The sequence below is a fragment of the Microplitis demolitor genome, chromosome 9 (assembly GCF_026212275.2).
Source record: "Microplitis demolitor isolate Queensland-Clemson2020A chromosome 9, iyMicDemo2.1a, whole genome shotgun sequence".
NCBI classification, from domain to species: Eukaryota; Metazoa; Arthropoda; class Insecta; order Hymenoptera; family Braconidae; genus Microplitis; species Microplitis demolitor.
In genome coordinates this window covers 15,050,899-15,072,266 of record NC_068553.1, presented here as the reverse complement: position 1 = coordinate 15,072,266, position 21,368 = coordinate 15,050,899, and the positions used below count along the sequence as shown (strand labels likewise).

Here is a 21,368-nt window from a genome sequence, read left to right as displayed (position 1 = left end):
CGAATATTTAGTGAGACTTTGACAATCAATACGCTATTATGCTCACCAGAGTCAGTTAGAATAAATCCGTTGCTTGGTCCACACGACATATTATCAAGACAATTAATATATATAATATATAAACAATTAATTGAAACAAATAATTAATAATAACAGCAAGTTTTTTAAAAGAAAACGTCAAAAGCTCGTCTTAATTTGAAATAAATTTCTACATATCCGGTTTACAAAATAAGTGTATCTAGAACTAGAGGTAATTGACCCTGCGCAACGGTCTCGAGGTCGTTGGGGTTTCCAGGATCGACCTCAGACAACGGAAACGAAAGTGGACCATCCCAAAAAAAGGAAAAAATCGAATTATTTATTGAAAGGAAAGAAGACGAGTTGGTAAATAAATAATAAATAATATTTTTGGAGTTTGTTATTGATAGAAAGTGGAGATAAATATTATAAATGTGTTGTTAATTATTGATAAATAGTAATAAATAATAATCAATTGGTAATTAAATTGGATAAAAAAGGTAATAATTGAGGGAACAAGTGTTTGGAGCGTTAAGAAAAAGAAGAAGAAGAAGATAAGTGAGTGGATTGAGGGTCGTGATTGGTTGGTTACAAGGAATTTTAATCAACACCCCCAAAACGGCAACCCGTCGTCGTCTTCGTGGTGGTGTTGCTGGGGCTCCGCCGTGCGCCGCGAGAAATCGCGTGAGATTTCGTCATTATCATCGTCATCGACGGGAACAACTGCGGGAGGAGTGTCATCGGTTTCAGGGACAGGAATACCCTCGGCGTCATCTCTGTCATCATCACCATCGCCATCGTCATCATTTACACGTTCAAAACGACAACGCAACTGCAACTGCGAAATGGAAGAAAAGTCATCGGCACGCTTCTCTGAGTATCTTTTCGCGAAGATGGGCGGGCAGGACGTATCGGCCTCCCAGGGGCCCCGCAAGGTGACAGCTGACACCAGGAAGTGGATCAGGGAAAATATGCTTTTGCTGGTTACGCTATCCGGAGTTGTGCTCGGTGTCGTTTTAGGTTTGTATTTTTTTTTTGCTCTTTAATTTTACGTTCATTGATATTTTTATTCAAAAAATTTTTTTACAGAATTTTTATTTCAATTAAAAAACAAAATTTAAATTTAAATTTAAAAATAATTTTTTGAATTAAGACTGGAGTCATCAGTTTAAAAAAAAATTTTTTTTTGTACATTTTGAATTATTGTTTTAATTTTTTGTAACGTAAACTTCATGATTGAAATTTAAATCATAAAAAAATTTTTATTGAAAAAATAAAATAAAAAGTTATTGGCTTAAAGATTTCTTTATCCTGAGCATGTCTTTTAATTAAACTCATTTACATCTTTTGATAGAGTAATTCAATTTATTTTAATTTCCATTTGTTGATATAGTTGGAGTTTACAGTATGTAACTTTTTTTTTATCGGTACAAAACACTTTAATTAAATCTATTGAAAGCCTTTGACAATAATTTAATTGAATGTTGTACTGGATAATCAATTATAAAGACAAATTTACTTCTCAGGAAGATATTTTAATGAAAACTTATAATCAACTTTTACAAAAGCGTTTTATCAATACGGAAATAGAAGCTGACGGTTCGAGTCTCTATAATGCTTTTATATATTTTAAAAGAGTATATAAATAATTTTTTTTTTATTTAAAATTCATTTGAATTGAATCTTAGGAAATAAATAATATTTTTTTTTTATAAAAGGCCAGAGTTAATTAATTTAAAAATAATGAGAATAAAAATTTTATCTAAATTGTTTCACGGAAAAAAAAATATTAGTAAATATTACTGAGATTCTTGTCAACAGCGCGCCTAGACCGAATCTCAGTAAATATTACTGAGTAGAACGTAAGAAATTAATAACAGATGCATTTTTTTGACAAGAGTCTTGTAGTTTTTTAAGGTTTAAGTAGTAATTTTGAATAGTCAAACAGTATCTTTCAACGATTAACTGTTAATTATAGCAGTTTAAACATTAAAATCATATTTTTACTGATTGAAACGACATTAGTTATTGAACATAACATAAATAATCAGAAGTTGAACTACAATTATTGTCAATCATTTTTTTCCATGTTTTCACGCTAAAAAATTTTCAGAGTGAATGCAGATTAAACCTGGAGTGAATGCGAAGCGGATGACTGTTTATTTATTTAAGGGAGACCACTAGTGTAAAATTTAAAAAAATCAAATTTTTTTCTAATATTTCGATAGTCTATAGCTTAAAAAATAACTTGCTACAATTTCTAGTCCATACCTCGAATAGGTTTTTTGAGTTACAGCCATCTGGAGCAGCCGCTTATCGGTTCTCAAAAATCTATTTTTCAAAATTGCTGCAGTTATAACTCGAAGACAAATTATCCGATCGATTTGATTTGAATTGCAGTTTCTTTTAAATATGTTTCAACGTACCACGAACCTCCAGTTTTTCGATCGAATGAAAAATGTAATTTTGCCAGGCGAAAATCATCAAATTTTCGCGCGAAATTTGAATTTTTTTTAAAAACTCCGCCATTTTGTTAAATTTCAATTTTTTTCTTAACCCGAGGGTCATGGTACGGGAAATACCTTCTAGTTTAATAAACTTTTTGGTTTTTTTGATTTCCGGTACTGCGAAGTTCACTATCACTGCAGTAGGGACTTTTTTTTGAGCGGGAAATTGTGAATAACTCAGTGAATTTTGAATTTTTTGGTCCAAAAATTTTATCTTGCATTCATTATATATCCACAAATATATCCTCAAAACATTAAAATATTCCATGCAGTAATTTTCTTTAAAAAAATTCCCAAAAAACGTTTTTTTCAGGCGGCCACACTAGTGGTCCCCATAAATTCCCTCGAAGTGAAATTTACTCCGGGAGAGCTCATTTTAAAATCCAACCTCCGAATACAGATTGAAATAAAATCCAGACTACTTCGAAATCACTTCGCTGAAAAAGCAAACTCCCAATTTACTCCATATGGGGTCCGATTTTTTTTTAAACTCCGAAACTCCGAGTGAGTTCGAATTTAAATACAATCCGCAATCACTCCCGATTTTTTACAGTGCAAAATTCTCAATTAATTAAATTTTAAAAATATTTCTAAACAACTATCAAAAATAATAAAAAAATTAATTAATGTGTCAGAAATTTCATGAGTAAATTCCCAGTCAATTAAATTTAATCAGAACTTTAAAATTAATATCTATCTATTCGAATAAATATTTCAAATATTGTCAATTTAAATATAATAAATATGATACTAATTGACCTTGTAACATGAACTGAATGATGATAATTGATACAATTAGTTTAATAAATATTTTTTATCAGTAGTCAATGAAAACAGTTACGAGTCAATTGACTCTAATACAATCGAACCCATCGTGTCAATTGATTTTAATGAAAATATATGTGGGTTTATTAAAAAAAAGTAGTCATGATATTTGGTAATTCACCTTGTACTTAGTAAAAGTATAAAAAATATTTGGCAGTGTCAATTGATCGATATTACTAAAGATATTTATTAGCTCAGTACTTTTGCCAATTTTGTATACAACGATTCAAATTTAGTAGGTGGCATTATATATATATATATATATATATATATATATATATATATATATATATATATATAAATGATAATAATGGTATGAATGCAATTGAAATGAATTAATAATTAAAATTAGTTTATTTGAAATGATGATTTATGGACACCCGTGTTTTTGAAAATATATATACGGATTTTGTCGACGCATGAATAGTTTTATATACTACGCATTCATGCGATCGTAGATTTTTATAGATAATTAAAGCAGTCTAATGACGATTAGTTTTATTCGTTGATTGACATGTTTTAGTACCGCGTAATATTGCGAAAATTAGTCTTAACCGCATTTCCGTTGTACATTCGGCTGATTATTAATAGTTCGAATTTTATAAATTTTTATGAATTTTTAATTATGATTTTAGATACTTTGAAAACAGTTTCAAGTATTCACTCAAAAAATTTATGCAAAAAAATTCTTTAATGATAAATTGAGAAAGTTAGGGAAAACGATCATGTAAATAAAATTTACAAATTTCTTGATTTGACGACCTCAAGGACGACCACTAATGTGAAATTTTGAAAAAAATTTTTGTTTTTTTGCTTATTTCGATAGTCTATACATTCAAAAACAACATGCTACAGTTTCTAGTGCATATCTCGACTAGTTTTTTTGAGTTGCAGCCATCTGAAGAGCAGCCACTTATTGGTTCTCGAAAATACATTTTTCAAAATTGCTGCATCTATAACTCGAAGACAAATTATCCGATCAATTTCATTTGAATTGCAGATTCTTTTATATATGTTTTTACGTATCATAAACTTCCAGTTTTTCGATCGAATAAAAAATGTAATTTTGCCAGGCCAAAAATCATCAAATTTTCGCGCGAAATTTGAATTTTTTTTTTAACCCGCCATTTTTTTAAATTAAAATTTTTTTCTTAGCCCGAGGGTCATGGTACGGGAAATACCTTCTAGTTTAATAAACTTTTTGGTTTTTTTGATTTCCGGTACTGCGAAGTTCACTATCACTGCAGTAGGGACTTTTTTTTGAGCGGGAAATTGTGAATAACTCAGTGAATTTTGAATTTTTTGGTCCAAAAATGTTATCTTGCATTCATTATATATCCAAAAATATATCCTTAAAACATTAAAACATTCCATGTAGTAGTTTTCTTTAAGAAAATTCCCAAAAATCATCGATTTTCACGTGGTCACATTAGTGGTCTCCCTTAAATTTCTTGGTGATAAATCTAGTCAAAACATTTAAATCAAATTTTATAAAATTGCAGCCAGTTGACATAAACTTTGAATTCAATGTGCAACTCTATTGGATCGGAAGATATATTTCAAAATTAAAAATTCATAATTCAAATAAAAAAGAAATTTTATTTCTCTCTTTCATCTTTGAACATAAATTAAAAAAAAAAACTAAATAAATTTTTTCTTTAAAATAAAATGAAATCAATCAAAATTTTGAACAGCTCCAAAAGTATCCCATCAATCTCAACTCAAATTTTAAATTTATCAAAAAAATTTTAATTTTTAAATTCCACACATATATTCTCAGTTCGATTGAATCAGAGCCTGTTACCCTATTAAAAAAATAATGGTCACACTCGACAAAAATAAACTTTAATAAGTTTAAAAAAAAAAACTAAAACTTTTCATAACTTAAAATATTTATCAAATTTAAATTTTAAACTCGAGTTCAGACTCCATTTAATTTTTTCAATTCAACTATTTTCAATAAATATATAAGCCAATAATTTAATTTTCTATCTATCAAGCTGACAAAAAAATAAATAAATAAAATCTATAATCATTTTCGTAAAAAAAATATTCTATTAATAACCCATTCGTGACTCACTCTGATGCAATTATCGGAAAAGTATTAATTTTTCAATGTCAGTATGTATTCATATATATGTATATACATCATGATAACAAAAAAAAGAAGAGTAAGTAAACTAGTACTAGGTACGGATTATTTTCACATACATAATCGTGACGAGTATAGAAGGGATCGAATTTACCTAAAGAATTTTTAACTCTTCTTTAAACACGAATGACCCAGTTTCATTTTCAGAAATGCTTGTTATATAAGATAAATATATATATATATATATAATCATCTTATCGTATGGTCTTCTGATTTAAGTGTCATTCATTACTTTTTTATATGGTTTCTTATTTTAAATAACTATTTTTATATCATAACATAACTTATAAATAGTTATTAAATTGATTTAACATTTAACTTACATATGTATGTATATGTATATATATAATACTTAAAGATCAAATAACGTCATCGAAAGTATTTATTTAAATCCTTTTTTTTTTTAGGATTCGGATTACGACCACTAGGACTTAGTGATGACACCGTTATGTTAATTAGTTATCCTGGTGAATTATTTATGCGATTACTAAAGCTCATGATTTTACCACTAGTTATCGCAAGCTTAATTTCTGGTAAGTCTTTTGCACGACTCTTTTTTTCTCGTGTTTTTTTAAGTATAAATTATTTTGTTTAAAAAAATGATCTTGAAGTTAGTAGACAATTAAAAATTTTCTTTTTTAAAATTTTTTTTTAAGAAGTCAAATACAAAAAAAAATAAAACTAAAAACATGCACATGTAGAAAATTAAAAAAACTATAGGTGCAATTTTTTAAAATATTTTTTTTTTTTACAATTTATCCTTTTGAAAAAAATAAAAAAATTATAAGGTCGGCTAACTTCAGTACGATTTTTAAAAAATGAGTATGAATTTAGCAGACAGATAAATTTGAAATTAATAATAAATAGAGTAAATAATTAATAAAATAAAATTTTTGAAAAATGCGCATTTAAAAAATTTTTAAATTAATAAGTGCATTTTTTATAAATATTATTTTTTTTAGTTATTTACTCTATTTATAATTTTAAAATTGTTTAATGTTTACTACATTGGAACTCATTTTTAAAATTTGATTTTTTTTTTTTTAATAGGTTCGGCGAGTTTAAATGCCAAAATGAATGGCAAAATAGCTGTAAGGACTCTAGTATATTTTATATTGACGTCGTTGTTAAATGCAATATTGGGAGTCGCACTGGCGTTATTAATTCATCCGGGTAATTCGGGCATGAAGGATTCAAATGCGATTTCCACTCATGCGAGGGCTGTTAATATTTTGGATAGTCTTTTGGACTTAGGAAGGTAAATATATTTTTTTTATAAATAAATAAATCATACCAATATTAATAAAGTATTAAAAAAGAGATTAAAAATTTATTTTTAATTTTGTCTCGATTTTTTGCAGTATTCTACTTTTAAAAATTACTTCAATAATAAAAATTTTTTTTGTATTAAAAAAAATTACAGACAAAATTTGATATTTTAATAAAAAATATCAAATTTAAAAAACATTAATATTTATTTTTTATGAAAAAATTATAAACCTTTTTTGGCTGCAAAGTTTTTAAAAAAATACTGCGACATTAAAATTTTTTTTTTTTTTCAGAAAAAATTTGTCTACTGCTTTCGATAAATAAAAAATTTTAATTTACAAATTTAAAAATCTAAAAATTAATTTATTAAATAAATTAGTTAATATAAACCAATAAATATATCATAGACAATTACTGAAGTATATAACTCCAATTTAATGTAGACCAAATCAATAATTTAAACGTAGTGTCTAAAATTACAAAAAAAAACTTCAACCCAATTCCTTTCATCTTGATAAAAAAAATAATAATTATTATTAAATATTCTTTTTACCTAAACCCTAAAAGTTAGCACAGATATAAAAAACAGAGTATATAGAAAGATATCTACACACTCTTAAAAATAGCCACAGTAATCGATAGCGGAGCTTTTGTTTTAATAAAGTAGTGAGCTAGAAGACAAATGCAACGTCATGCATACTAAAGTAAAGAAGGGTGTGTGAATTTTAATACACATGCAGACCAATAAGCCCTGACATTGATACATTATCTAAGTACACAAATAAATCGATATCTCAATATATACATGCCAACCTTTCAACGCAAATCATTGAATCAATTATCTCTTATAGAATATACAATATTTAATATCCAATACCCATCGCCCAGTACTTAAAATATTAACCTTCCATTAATAATTTAAATAAACTAACAAATAAATAAATGATTTTTTTCAGAAACATGTTTCCAGACAATTTATTCCAAGCGGCATTTCAACAAGCGCACACTGTTTACATACCAAAAAAATTACCATTACAAAACGAGAGTGACAGAGTTGTTGAATCAACAGCTGAAACTGGAGGAACTGTTAATCCTGAGCAAGAGTTAGTACGTGTTATACAGTACAGAAGTGGTACTAATACACTGGGAATTGTATTTTTTTGTTTGGTGTTTGGTACATTTTTGGGGACACTTGGAGAAAAAAAGGGACAAGTTGTTATTGATTTTTTTAAAGCTGTTTTTGAAGTTATTATGAGGATGGTTTCAACTGTTATGTGGTAATTATTATTTATTTATTTATGGATAATTAATAAATTTGGTCTTGTAATAATTTTAACGGGGGAAAGGGTTCTGAGATTTTTTTAGAGTACTTTTTTATTAAAATTAAAAAAATTTCTGAAATTATTAAGCATCATTCCAAGAATATTCTGCTAAATGTTCATAAAAAAATATTGAAAATTGAGCCAGTGGTAGTGGGGAGAGACAAGTCACTTAAACAAAGTCTCCATGCGGTAGGCAGGATAATTCATGACTGCCTCATCTGAAATCAAAAAAGCAAAAAGATTTCTGTAGTACATAAGCTTGATGGATTTGAACGAAGAAATAAACAAAATATTCATTTTTGAATTTTTGATAAAGGTGCAATTCAAAAACTCTGATTTTTGCCAAAAATTGCTCCTTTTGTTTTATTAAAAAATAAGTAGTTATTGAAAAAAAAATCCTTCGTTTAAATCCACGATAAACTTATGGACTAAAGATTTGGTTTTTTGATTTCAGATGTAGTCATAAGTTATCCTGCCTACCGCATGGAGATTTTTTTTTGAGGTGACTCGTCTCTCCCCACTACCACTGGCTTATTTTTAAATATTTTTTAATGAAAATTTAGCAGAATATTCTTGAAATGATGCTCAATAATGTCACTAATGTTAAGAATTTTAATAACGAAGGTACTCTGAAAAAAAAATATGCTCTTTTTTTTGTATCTCAGACTCCTTTCCTCTTTAATAATAAGAGCAGTTTATATTTTAACATTATGACGTAACTGCAGTGTAAAAAATTTGCGAAGTGAATGCGGAGCAGAAGATTGTCTATCTATTTACTCCTCCTAGAATGAAATTCACTCCTAAAGGAAGTTTATTTTAATATTAAAACTCCAAATCGGAGTGAATGTGAATTTAAATAAATTCCAGCTCACTCCAAAATCACGTCGAAAAAACAAACTCCTTATTTACTCCGTATGCGGAGTGATTTTTTTTTAAACTCCATGACTCCGAGTGACAGCATATTTAAAACTAAAAGTATTAAAAAGTTAATAATTAAATTATAAAAACCTTTTTATTGAACATAATATTTATGAATTAATTATTGCTAAGTGATGTCACGAGGGGTTTCAACAAATTACATCCTAGGACCGGTAAAAGGGTATACAGTATTACAAATAGAGCTAACATATATATTTGGCGCTGGTATGCATAAATTACAAGCATTTAAATAAATTTTTTTAGGCACAAGGCCGCGTGTAAAATAAATTACGCCCTTTGGGATTTATTTTTATTTAGATTTAAAGTCACATGTTAAAGACTAAACTATTTATAATTATTATAAATTTATTATTTTATAAATATTTATTTAGTCATTACGACGTTGATTATATTACTGATTAGAATTACGGTGTTGATTATATTACTGATTAGAATACCTCGTTGTTGTGTTAATGACAATCGATATATTTTTTTTAAATTCAACCCCAACGACCGCAATAACGTATGTTGACAATGAATAAGAATTTTTTTTTTTTTTTTTTTTTTTTTTCAAATTGTAATTCCAAGAGCGCAGGTAACTAAATTGAATTTTTTTTTCCACCGGATTGCCATTTAAATTTAAATCTGATCAGATCGTAACTCAATAAATTATTAAAATATAAATATTTACGTATAGATTTATTCAAAAGACAGCGTACAAAAGTTTAAATTTCCCACTATAAAAATTAAAAATTAAAAAAAAAACGGAAATTATTAGTTTCGGTCCAGTTGCGAAAATTGAGTTTTCATCAGATCTCGACGTTTTGAGGTCATGGGAAGCTATTCTGAGTTGACTATTTCCGGCTGGACGTCCGGCTGTGGCACCACTACTTAGAACTGATTAGATTTTAGTCGATCGATCAAATAGTTTACTCTCTAAACATGAATAAGTGAATATTCACTAATTCTGAGTGCCAATCGAACCACTTTTCGAAATTAGTGGTTCGGTTTGCACTTGGAATTAGCGAATATTCACTTATTTTTACTAATTTATGTTTAGAGAGTAAGGTACCGGCGGGTAATAAGGCCTAAGTGACAAAAGATATTAAAAATAATCGCCTCCGCTAAAGGCTACTCTAGTAGAAGGGTCTTACATAGAGATGTTAAAAAAAATAAAAATTTTATATTTAAGTTCTTGTTGCATAACTCATAAATCGCTCGACCGATCGAGTACGTGGGAATCGGGCAATTTGTTCCAAAAATATCGTTAGACAAAAATTACTTTTTTTTCCTAAAATTTGGTTTTTCGCTCCAACCATTTTTTGATCACGAAGAGCTCAAATGTTTACCAATAATAAAGTTTTTGAGCTCTTTAAGCACCAAAACAGTGAGAAGTTTTGGGGTTGGCCAGAGAGTCTACCATTTTTCAGGATTTTTTTTTGCGTGACTTAAGCAAAATTATTTTCTGCTCTTATTATTCGATAAACTAATTTTTTATTAATAATAATAACAATAATAAGAGGGAGATTGATTATTATTATTTTAGGATGACACCAATTGGTATAACATCAGTGATAGCTGGTAAAATACTTGGAGTTGATGATCTGGCTCTAGTGATGGCCCAACTAGCCTGGTTTATCGTCACCGTAGTCATCGGTGTATTCTTTTATCAGCTGGTGATAATGCAACTTATTTATCTGGCATTCGTACGGAAGAATCCCTTTAAATTCTACGCCGGACTGGCTCAAGGGACATTGACAGCATTCGCCATGGCATCAACGTGAGTCGTCGATCTTCGACTTCGCTCCCACCTTTTACCCAAATATTTATCTCAAACTCTCGCCTGCCTCACAGGGCCTCGATCTTATCAATCTTACTTTCACATCATTATTTTTTTAGTCTTCCATAATCAAAACCTATCAATAATTGACTAAATCTCCATACAATTTACTACGATACTAATCATTCCTTTTTTTTTAAACTCAATTCAACGTGTCCCGAAATTGATCATTTGATAAAAACCAAATTTAAAAATTCAAATTCTTATTCCATACATTGTTTCAGCTAACACTGGGAGGCTTTGCGAGGCCTTGGCGTTCCTTTATTTCCACTCCTCATTTTAATATTTTTCACATAAAAAAAAAAAAAAAAAAAAGAAAAGAAAATTAAATTAAAAAAAAAAAAAAAAAAAAATTGGACTATTAATTTTTGTGATAGAAAAATAAAATGTGAAAATATTAAAATATCCTCAGTAATTTAAATCCATAAAACGAAAAAAAATTTATAAAAATTTTAAAAATTAAAAATTCCTTTACCATTTTGATTGACAATCGCGTATGCTCGTGCTGGAGCATGCAGGCTCCCTAATTAAAGAAAGAGAGAAAGAAAATTGAGCGAGAGAGGTATGCAGCTCTGGGTGGCACTTAGAATATTGATAATTTAGCTTCAAATTCATGTCTTTTATTATTTTATTTATTTATTTTATCTTTATATTTATTATTATTTATCAAAATAATACAAGACTGAATTTACGTTGAAAAATTAATAGAAAATTATCAAGTATTTAAATTGAAATTAAAATTTTAATTAAAAAAAAAAAAGAAGTGAATTAAGTTTGACAATTCAACGTATTAAGAATTAAATATCAATTGACTCCGTGTCACTTGGACCTGATTTGAGTGTGGAAGCTGTTGAAAAAAATCTCTTTTATACTATTGCATTTAAACTCACTCTCGTTTTAATTTAAAATCATAAATTACTTGATTGTATATTTATATTTGAATAAATAGTTTATTGGTATAGAGTTCAAGTAGCGAGAGAATTGAGGTAAAGCAAAAAAGTGTAAGCGAGACAGCTTCTATACTAATAAAAATGCCCGTATTTTATTAATTAATTTAGAATAATAATAATAATTATAATAATAATATATATACATATATGTGATGTTAGTTAATAATGTATATGATTAATATTTTAATTTTTGATAGATTGAAGAATTTAATGAAACAGAACTGGAAAAATATTGCGCGTGTTTATCTGTCATAAAAAAAAAATTAATTCCAGGGTGATGGTGATGGTGATTAATTCCGATTCATGGTGGATCTGAAGGAGAGCAGCGAGCATCACTAATTATTTAGTTTTTTTTTTTTTATATTTTAGAACGGATTTTTTTAGAATTTTTCTATTTTTTTATCAGATAAAATGACGCAATGATAATTTTTCCAGTTTTTTACATATATATATGAAAATCCATTCGCTGGCACTAAAAACTTTTTTTTTTAATTACCAAGCATTCAAACGCGTAATAATAAACTTGTCAAAAAATTCATTTTTGACAGTTAAAAATTTAATTTAAAAAAAAATTGTAAAATTAACGGACGAATAATAATTTTCAACAAATCAATTAAAAAAAAAAAAAAACTGAAAAAATGCACATGTAGAAAATTTAAAAAACTATAGGTGTAATTTTTCAAAGCATTTTTTTTTATTAGTTATCATTTTGAAAAAAAAAATTCAAAAACTATTAGACGTCGGCTAACTTGAAAATTATGTATTTTTTATTTAATGATTTTCTTAATTATTTAATTTTGAAATTTTTTTATTTTGATTTTTTTCTTTCGTTAATTTTGATTGAAAAAAAAATTTATTACTAAAATTTTAAATTGATGATTGAGTTAATAAAAAAAATAATTTACTTAAGTTTAAAAAAAAAAATTGTCAGGAAGTTAAAAAAACAAAATGGTACTTGAGTTAATTCAAAATATCTTGTGTGTGGATTAACTTTTTTCCAGAATATGATGATGATGATGATGGTGATGATGAGAGACATCTAATCAATAAACTGTGACAAGAGTTTTTCATAGTAGTTCAGATGATGTATTAGAACACGATGCGGCCTATTTGCAGGTGGAGTCTGATTGACTAGAAAATGAAATAACAGTCAGATAGAGACCTACAGTATTCAAAATATCAGAACAGAGAAAATATTACCGGGTGCTTGGTAAGTAATTGATGGCCGCAAGATAAGGTACTGTCTGTTCCAGGATCTGTGTCACCAAATCGTCGTTTATTTTTTTTAAAACCGGACTCAACCAGCTCTCAAGGATTTTCCCAAAACCAAAATTAACAAAATAAATAATTTCCAGTGTTTTTTAAATAAATTATTTTTTCAGTCAATCGAAGTCATTCTGGTATTTTTTAATTACATATTAATAATTAACAACAATCATTCTTAATTTAAATTAACTTATTATTTATTTTATTCGCATCATTTTATTTAATTTTAATTAAGCGTCTATTTAATTAATTAATAATAAAATGCGAACCAGAATGACCATAGCGAACAGCGAGTGTGATAACAATAATAATAATTATTATTATTTATTATAATAATTAAAACTAATAATTAATTGATTAATGAGGATGATGATGATGTGAAAAGTGTTGATGAATATTATTTTATTTTGTTTAATTATTTGAATAAATCTAATGGAGATTTGTACAGGGCTGCCGCATTACCTGTCACCTTTCGTCTGATGACCGACAAGCTACGAGTTGACCCCCGGGTTACGCGATTTGTCCTTCCGATTGGGTGTAACATTAATATGGACGGTACTGCGCTGTTTGTTGCAAGTGCAAGTATTTTTATTGCGCAGATGAATGGAATTTTTTTGGGATTTGGTGAAATCGTAACTGTTATGTGAGTATTTTATATTTTTTTATTAAGGGGGACCACTAGTATGAAATTTTGAAAAATCAATTCAGTTTTTTTGCATATTCCAATATTTTAGGGGTAACTGGGCTGCTATGGCCCCCCTCAAAAATTTGGTAAAACATTTTTTTCTTTCATTTTCGGTCGAATCATGTTATCTCTGATGTTTTAAAGATATTTTAGGCTGATCTGCGATATCTGGGACATAATGGACCACCTGAAAAAAAATTGCTACAGAAAAATTATTTTTTTTTCTAAACTTAGATGAATTTGAAAAATTTATTGATTAAAGTTCTTTTAGGCCAATAGATTATATTGTGGTAAAAATAAAAAAATAAAAATTTTAATAAAACTGGTTTTGTCAGCTAAATAAAATTTTTTTTTAATAAATTTGAAGTCCATGAGATTATAAAGGTACGGAAATAGTATATTTGTGCTTAAAATCTTTTTTTTTAATGAAAAAAAAAAAAAAAAACAAACATTTTTTTAAAGTTTTTTTTTTGAGGGGAGCCGTTGTACCCCAGAAGAAAAATTTTTTTTTTATTTTTGGTAAGACCTTGATGGATTTGCTTAAATAAGGACCAAATTAGGTGGACCTATAGATTAAAAGCCATAAAAAATAATTACAGGCTTGAGGGAGCCGTCGTGCCCCGATCTCTCCTATACCTTTAAAAATGACACTACAATTTCTAGTCCATATCTCGAATAGTTTCTTTGAGTTACAACCATCTGGAGCAGCAGCTTATCGGTTCTCAAAAATCCATTTTTCAAAAATGCTGCAGTTATAACTCGAAGACAAATTATCCGATCGATTTGATTTGAATTGCAGTTTCTTTCAAAAATGTAATTTTGCCAGGCCAAAAATCATCAAATTTTCGCGCGAAATTTGAATTTTTTTTAAAAAACTCCGCCATTTTGTTAAATTTCAATTTTTTTCTTAACCCGAGGGTCATGGTACGGGAAATACCTTCTAGTTTAATAAACTTTTTGGTTTTTTTTATTTCCGGTACTGCGAAGGTCGCTATCACTGCAGTAGGGACTTTTTTTTTAACGGGAGATTGTGAATAACTCAGTGAATTTTGAATTTTTTGGTTCAAAAATTTTATCTTGCATTCATTATACATCCACAAATATATCCTTAAAACACTAAAACATTCTATGCAGTAGTTTTCTTCAAAAAAATTCCAAAATATTATCGTTTTCTCAGCCGGTCACACTAGCGGCCCCCCTTAAAACTATTGGACAGAGAACTGATTAGAAAATTAAACTTATTTAATTAATTAACAGATTAACATCAACAGCGGCAAGTGTATCATCAGCATCAGTACCGAGTGCTGCATTAGTATTATTACTTGTCGTATTAAGTGCTATTGATGCACCGGTACAAGATGTATCACTTTTATTTGCTATTGACTGGTTTGTGTAAGTACGCCAATTACCCAGCATCAATTACTATCTATCTACATCTAGATACACTCAATTAACTAATTAATTTATTATTAATTACAGAGATCGTGTAAGAACAACAAATAACATGTTGGGTGACTGTTATGCGGCAGCTGTAGTTGAACAATTATCTAAAAAAGAATTAATGGCTTTAGATGCAGCTGCTTATCAAGTAATTATTTATTTTTTTACTAGTAATCTCGCTAGGCATCGATTTTATTTTTTTTTTTATTATTAATAATTTAAAAATTTACTCCTTTTTGGGAGTGGATTAGAAGTGATTTAATTTTCCTTTCTCTATATAAATTTTTATATATTAAAATCATAAAAGTATAATATAAAAAGTTTTTCATTAGGGTTCCAATAAAAAAAAAATTTTATTTTATAAGTATGGAATTATTTATAATTATTAATTCTTGATATTAATTTTTTTTCAGTCGGAAACAGTTTTACCAACAACAATAGCCAACGGATGCTTATCAGCAAATAGAGTACCAGATCCTGATACAATTGTTGTAGAAATGCAAGACGATACAAGGATAAGCCCCATCGCCAAGTAAAAAAAAATTATTGGTAGGGCTAGGATCATTATTAAATTCATAGCATTTATTTACTTATACTTTGCAATTATCATAATCATTATTATTTTTTATTTACTCGCTATATTACCAAGCTATTTTAATTAACAATTACTTATAATTATATAATTAGCCTTTTTTACAAGTCGCGTTTTTTGACAATCGCCCGAACTCATAGTGAAGAAACAAAATGTCTGCTCTACACTTGCGCATGAATTGCGGCTGAATATTTGCTTCAATTCGCACATTATCTCTATGTGAAAAAATATTTAATAATTTCCCCTCTAAGTTTCAAAATTTTCTTTAAAAATTTATAATAATTATTTTAAGGTTATCAATTAGTCAGATTATTAGCTTTGTTTAAATAGAGGTTATAAAAATGGCGGGCTTTGTATCTATATATTAGGCGCCCCTGGCGGATTGTTCAGAAACTAGACTTAAAAAGGCTAATTTTTTAATTAATAAATTAAATTGAATAAATGGATTAATAAATTTTTTAAAAATTAGTATTTCAAGCCTTCCAGTACAGTTAACAAGGAATGTGATAGAAGAAACTGTCTGACTAATAATTACAAGGCAATGTGATTACAAATGTGACAATTATTAATTTATAAATTAATAATTAAGGTAATAATTGAATTGTGACGGCAGTTTTTAAATTTTTCGTGGACTCAATTATAATTGGATAACTAAGGATCGTAATTAGTAACAATACTTAATTATTAAGTCCACATATAATAATAATAATAATAATAATAATAATAATAATAATAATAATAATAATAATAATAATAATAATAATAATAAACCGCGCCAGTTAACAGACAAATAATTACAACCAACCAACCAAACAAACTAATAATTGACTGGATTTATTGTATTTAATAAAAAAAATCCACCATTTTTTTTAGTCACATTAAGTAGGGTAAAAATTTTATGTAATGTGTATAATTGTATGATAATTAATAATTGTATTTGTATAATTTTCAAAAGGCATATCGATTCAAAGTTCATAGGATATATGTTCATAGAACGAGGTTCATTTTTTTTCTTGAGGTTTCGAGTTTGTAATTACGCATCGCGGGTATGTTCAATTTTTTTTATGAATATCAGGAATTATTGGATTTATTCCATGATATTTTTTTTCAAAATCTAGGATTTACTGGCATTGATATTTAACTAGAGTCAAACTGGCGGTTAAAAATTTTTTTTTGATAAAAATTGTAGAGCTATTTGATGATTCTAAAGTTAACGGCCAATTAAGAATTTTTCGATTTTTTTTTAACTCATAAATTCAAAAAAAAAATCAATCCAAAAAAATGCGTGTGTAGAAAATCACAAAAACTACAGGTGCAATTTTTTAAAATATTTTTTTTTCATTTATAGTTTTGGAAAAATTCCAAAAATTATCAAATGTTGGCTAACTTCAGTTTCATATTATTTGAGGGAGTTTTATTCATTAAAACGTCTCTAACTTTTTAAATATTGGTTGTATACAAATTTTTACAAATTAGTAAATTATTGGAAATTTAATGAGCTACAAAAAAGTATTGATATGTTTTATTGATATTTTTGATCGTTTTTGAGATATTAGATAATTTATCGGCATTATTAATAGCAATTATATTTAAGACTATTTTTTTTATTTTGTAGATCAGTTTAGATATATTTTTGTTATCTATAAATTGCAGTACATATTTATAGTCCTAATTTTTATAAAATAATTTTTATAGAGTTACTTAGAAAACTGAAGTTTTTAAAGTATTTTTTTTATGTTAATTTTAAAGATTGATTTTTATTTAGACAAATTTTTATATTTATAAAGAATATTTTTTTTTCTTTTTTTTTTTTTTCATGAGTGTAATTGACATTTAATTAAACTCTTGTACTTAAAATCGCATCTTTTTCAATTGGTCATGGATAATTTCTATTTCGAAATTAAAAGTTTTTAAAATAATAAATGTCTTTTTTACCTGGGGACGAAATTTTGTTAATTGGGAACAAAAATCATTTAATTGGGAACATCACTTTACTTTTATGAAAACTTTTTTAATAAAAAACGGAACTGTTTTTATAAAAACAATTGTTTGTAATAGGGTCCGAAATTACTCTGATTGGTAACAGATTCATTGTAATTTAAAGTCACATTTTTCAAATTGGGCCCAAAACTCTTCGAAGGATACGGAACTCCTTTAATTGAAAGTGGAACTCCCTTAACTTGATTAGAGTTCCTTCAATGGAGGATTAATTTCTTTCTTAAAAACAGAATTTGTAAATTTAATTCAAAACCTCATTAATAGAGTATGAAATTCTACCAATTGCAGTCTTTCTTCTTTAATTTGATTTAATGTAAGCTCTTCAATTAGAAGCATAGTATCTTTAATAGAAGACAGAACTTTTCCTCTGAAAATAAACATTTTTCAATGGAACATGGAACTTGTCTATTAGGGTTGGAGCTTCTTTAATTAGATCCCAATTACTTAAATTTCCGTTGTTTAAAAGCATGATTTTTTGAATAATGTTCATAATTGCTTGCATTAGGATACAAACTCCTTTAAGTTAATCCAAGTTCTTTAAATTGGAGGCAGATCTCCACTAATTAGCAGTTGGACTCTTTAAATTATCTACTAAGTTCTACTATACAGAACTTATTTAAATAGTAACGGAACTCTTTCAATTAATAACAAAGCTCTTTTTTTTAAAAGAAGATCATCTGTTATCTATACCCTGGCGGATTCAAATTACGGTAAATTACAATAATTACTGTAATTTACGGAATTTTAAAGACTTACGTTAATTTACAGTAAAATTTAGTACTTTACGGTGAACGTGTGACATTTTACGGCAAAAGTATGTTATTTTTACTTTAAAGTTGCGATAAAAGAACGGTGATTTGTAAGAAAATTGCGGTTAGCCTGCGGTATTTTACCGTAAAGTAAAGTATTGTACTGTAATAAACTTCCTAGCAGATCCGAATTACGGCAAATTACGGTAATTTACAGAATTCAGGATAATTGTCGTAAATTACCGTATTTTACGATAATTTACGACAAGTTGCAGGCATTTACGGTAAACATAAGTACGGTATTTTTACCGTGAAATCGGAAATTTACCGTAATTCGGATCCACTAGGGATGTACAAATAAAAAACACACACAGTGCTTACGGTAAAAATGTCGCAAATTACAGTAAATTTCCGTATTTTACCGTAGAACATTGTAAATTACCGTAAACCCTGGTAAATTTCGGTAATTTACCGTAGTTCAGATTCGCCAGGGTAATGACGGCGTTCCTGTATTTAAAAATGGAACTTCTTAATGTACAGAAAAAAAAACAATAATTTTCTTATTAATTTAATAAATATTGACTCTAGTTAAATACTAAATTACCTACTTAATATAAATTTTTTTGTTCTGTAGTATCGACTATTAATTAATTATTCATTATAATTATTTAAATAATTGTCGATATTATCGTGGTGCCTTATTTCAATACGCCGACAATAAAAAAAGGCGTGATGAAAGTAAGCAATTATTATCATTATTTTAAATATAATTTTTCATCAATTGTCTCAATATACTGAATATGTAATATAATAATAATTAATATATATATATTTAATATCATATATGGTGCTTATAGATTGTTATAGGTAACCCACTTTGTTTTTTTTTGTTTGTTGTAATAAATAAAATCAAAACTAAATGTAATTTTTTTTTTCTCTAATTAAAAAAGTACGAAAATTCAAAAATTTAAATTGACAAAGAAAAATTAATTCAACGAAATTATTGGCGGCTGATTAATTATTAAAATTTGACTGATGAAAATTAGTGATAATAAAAAAAAAAATTAATGAACAATTGTAATTTTTGTTGGTGGAAAAAACAAGGTAAAATTTTTTGAGAATTGTAAGACTGCCGTTGAAAAAAAAAAAAAAAAAAAAATAATAATTAATGCGATTCAATAAAAATTTTTGTGAAATTTACTCGATAAAAAAAATTGCTGATTGATAATAAAAATTGGTAAAAAAAAAGTTTAAATCCACAATTTGTTAAAAAAAAAATTAATCAAGTAATTAATGAATTTTAATTTGATTAATGCGAACTAAAACAAAGCATGATTTGAAAGTTTTGAATATCAATTTTATTTAATTGATAAAAAAAAATAAAGGCATTTATCAGAATAAAAACGAGTGAATTTAAAAAAGTGGAAAAAAATAAAAATAATCATAATAATTACTATTAAATATTCATGAAACATTTTTGCATCCTTTACATCAGCATTGTATAATACGCTTATAGTAAAAGTAATCGAACCTCGTCCATTCATAAAATAAATATAAAAAAAAAGCATCTCATTAATAAACTGGAAAGTAATTTAATTATTAGTGATAATTGTATGACAAAATAAATAAATTCACGAAACAATACAAAATATAATAAAACACAGCCATAAAAAACATGCCCATTAATAATAATAATTAATATATATTAGAGTGTTTATAATTATACAAATAAGTCAATATCATAGATTGTTTAAAGGGTACAAACTGTTCACTGTATTTGCAAATAATAATTAATTATAATTATAAATTAAATATAAATATTAATAGTAGAGTAATTGGAAGAAAAATACAATTAAAAGGTTCTATGGATTTATAGTCCGATTGGCGGGAGATTGAAATTCGTGTTCCCATAAGTTCAAAATATTCTTATACGACCCCCCCCCCCCGACTCTAATTTTTAAATTTATCCAATGACTTTGAGTTACATTTCAAGTATCAAAAATTAAAACCTCATGTGAAACTTTATGGTGCAGGAACGAAATTGAACGCAGAATAAAAATTTGAACAGAGGTCTACTATTTTGAAAAATTTCCAAATGTTTGCTATTTTGTATAGAAAAGAAGATACTCGAATGTTAATCTCTCGTTAATCGGACTACAGATATGCTTGTCTTTTGGAGGTTAGTTTATTTACCTTTCATTGGTTAACGGGAAGAAGGAGTGGGGAAGGAAACAAGAAACAATAGTTTCGGCTAATGGTATTTGCTTTGTGATGACTTGTAACTTTTATGATTAATTGAAATTATTTTTTTTATCATAGATAATTTAAAGGTATTGGGTGCTATGAGCTGAAGCTCGATTTAAATTTTTATTTTGACCATAAAATAACAAAGTTATGATAATAATTAATAGTTATCATTATTATTAATAAATTAAATAATTAATTATAGAATTAATGATAATAATTGTAAATTAGCGAGTTTGTATTTGAAATTGAATAATTTTTTTTTGTGAATTTATGTGTTTATGTAACTAAAAAATATCAAATTATCAAAAAAAATATTGTGTTTGAGTGGTGTAATTTTATTTTATAAAACCTTTTAACCAGTTCTTATTAATCTTTATATATAATATTTACGAATTTCAATTTAATCGTTTTTTACTAGAATTTTAATACCAAAAATTTCTCATTTATCGTAAATAGTATCTTATATAGTCGTCCGTAAAAGAATGATCATTTCTCCCACCATTTTTCTTCAATCAAGTCATTACTGCGCATGCGCGTTAGTGCAAATTATTAACTTCATCATAGTCAAGTAATAAGAGAAAAGTCAATTT

At 27.1% G+C, this 21,368-nt stretch overlaps 1 protein-coding gene across 1 annotated transcript; it reads left to right on the top strand.

The window, feature by feature from the left end:
• Positions 1-509: 509 nt before the first annotated feature.
• LOC103571565 (excitatory amino acid transporter) lies at positions 510-16,404 on the top strand. Its single transcript, XM_008549763.3, has 10 exons — positions 510-1,038; positions 5,910-6,035; positions 6,553-6,760; positions 7,728-8,048; positions 10,558-10,791; positions 13,516-13,710; positions 15,010-15,144; positions 15,232-15,340; positions 15,606-15,741; positions 16,254-16,404. Exons 1-9 carry the CDS (start codon positions 864-866, stop codon positions 15,726-15,728), a joined length of 1,626 nt encoding a protein of 541 aa, XP_008547985.1. The 5' UTR covers positions 510-863; the 3' UTR covers positions 15,729-15,741; positions 16,254-16,404.
• The last annotated feature ends 4,964 nt before the right edge of the window (positions 16,405-21,368 follow it).

Bases quoted from the DNA above. Each gene is read 5' to 3' on its own strand.
- LOC103571565 (XM_008549763.3), top strand. From the start codon at position 864: ATGGAAGAAAAGTCATCGGCACGCTTCTCTGAGTATCTTTTCGCGAAG. The intron at 1,039-5,909 runs GTTTGTATTTTT...TTTTTTTTTTAG, and splicing joins TGTGCTCGGTGTCGTTTTAG to GATTCGGATTACGACCACTA. The intron at 13,711-15,009 runs GTGAGTATTTTA...ATTAATTAACAG, and splicing joins GGTGAAATCGTAACTGTTAT to ATTAACATCAACAGCGGCAA.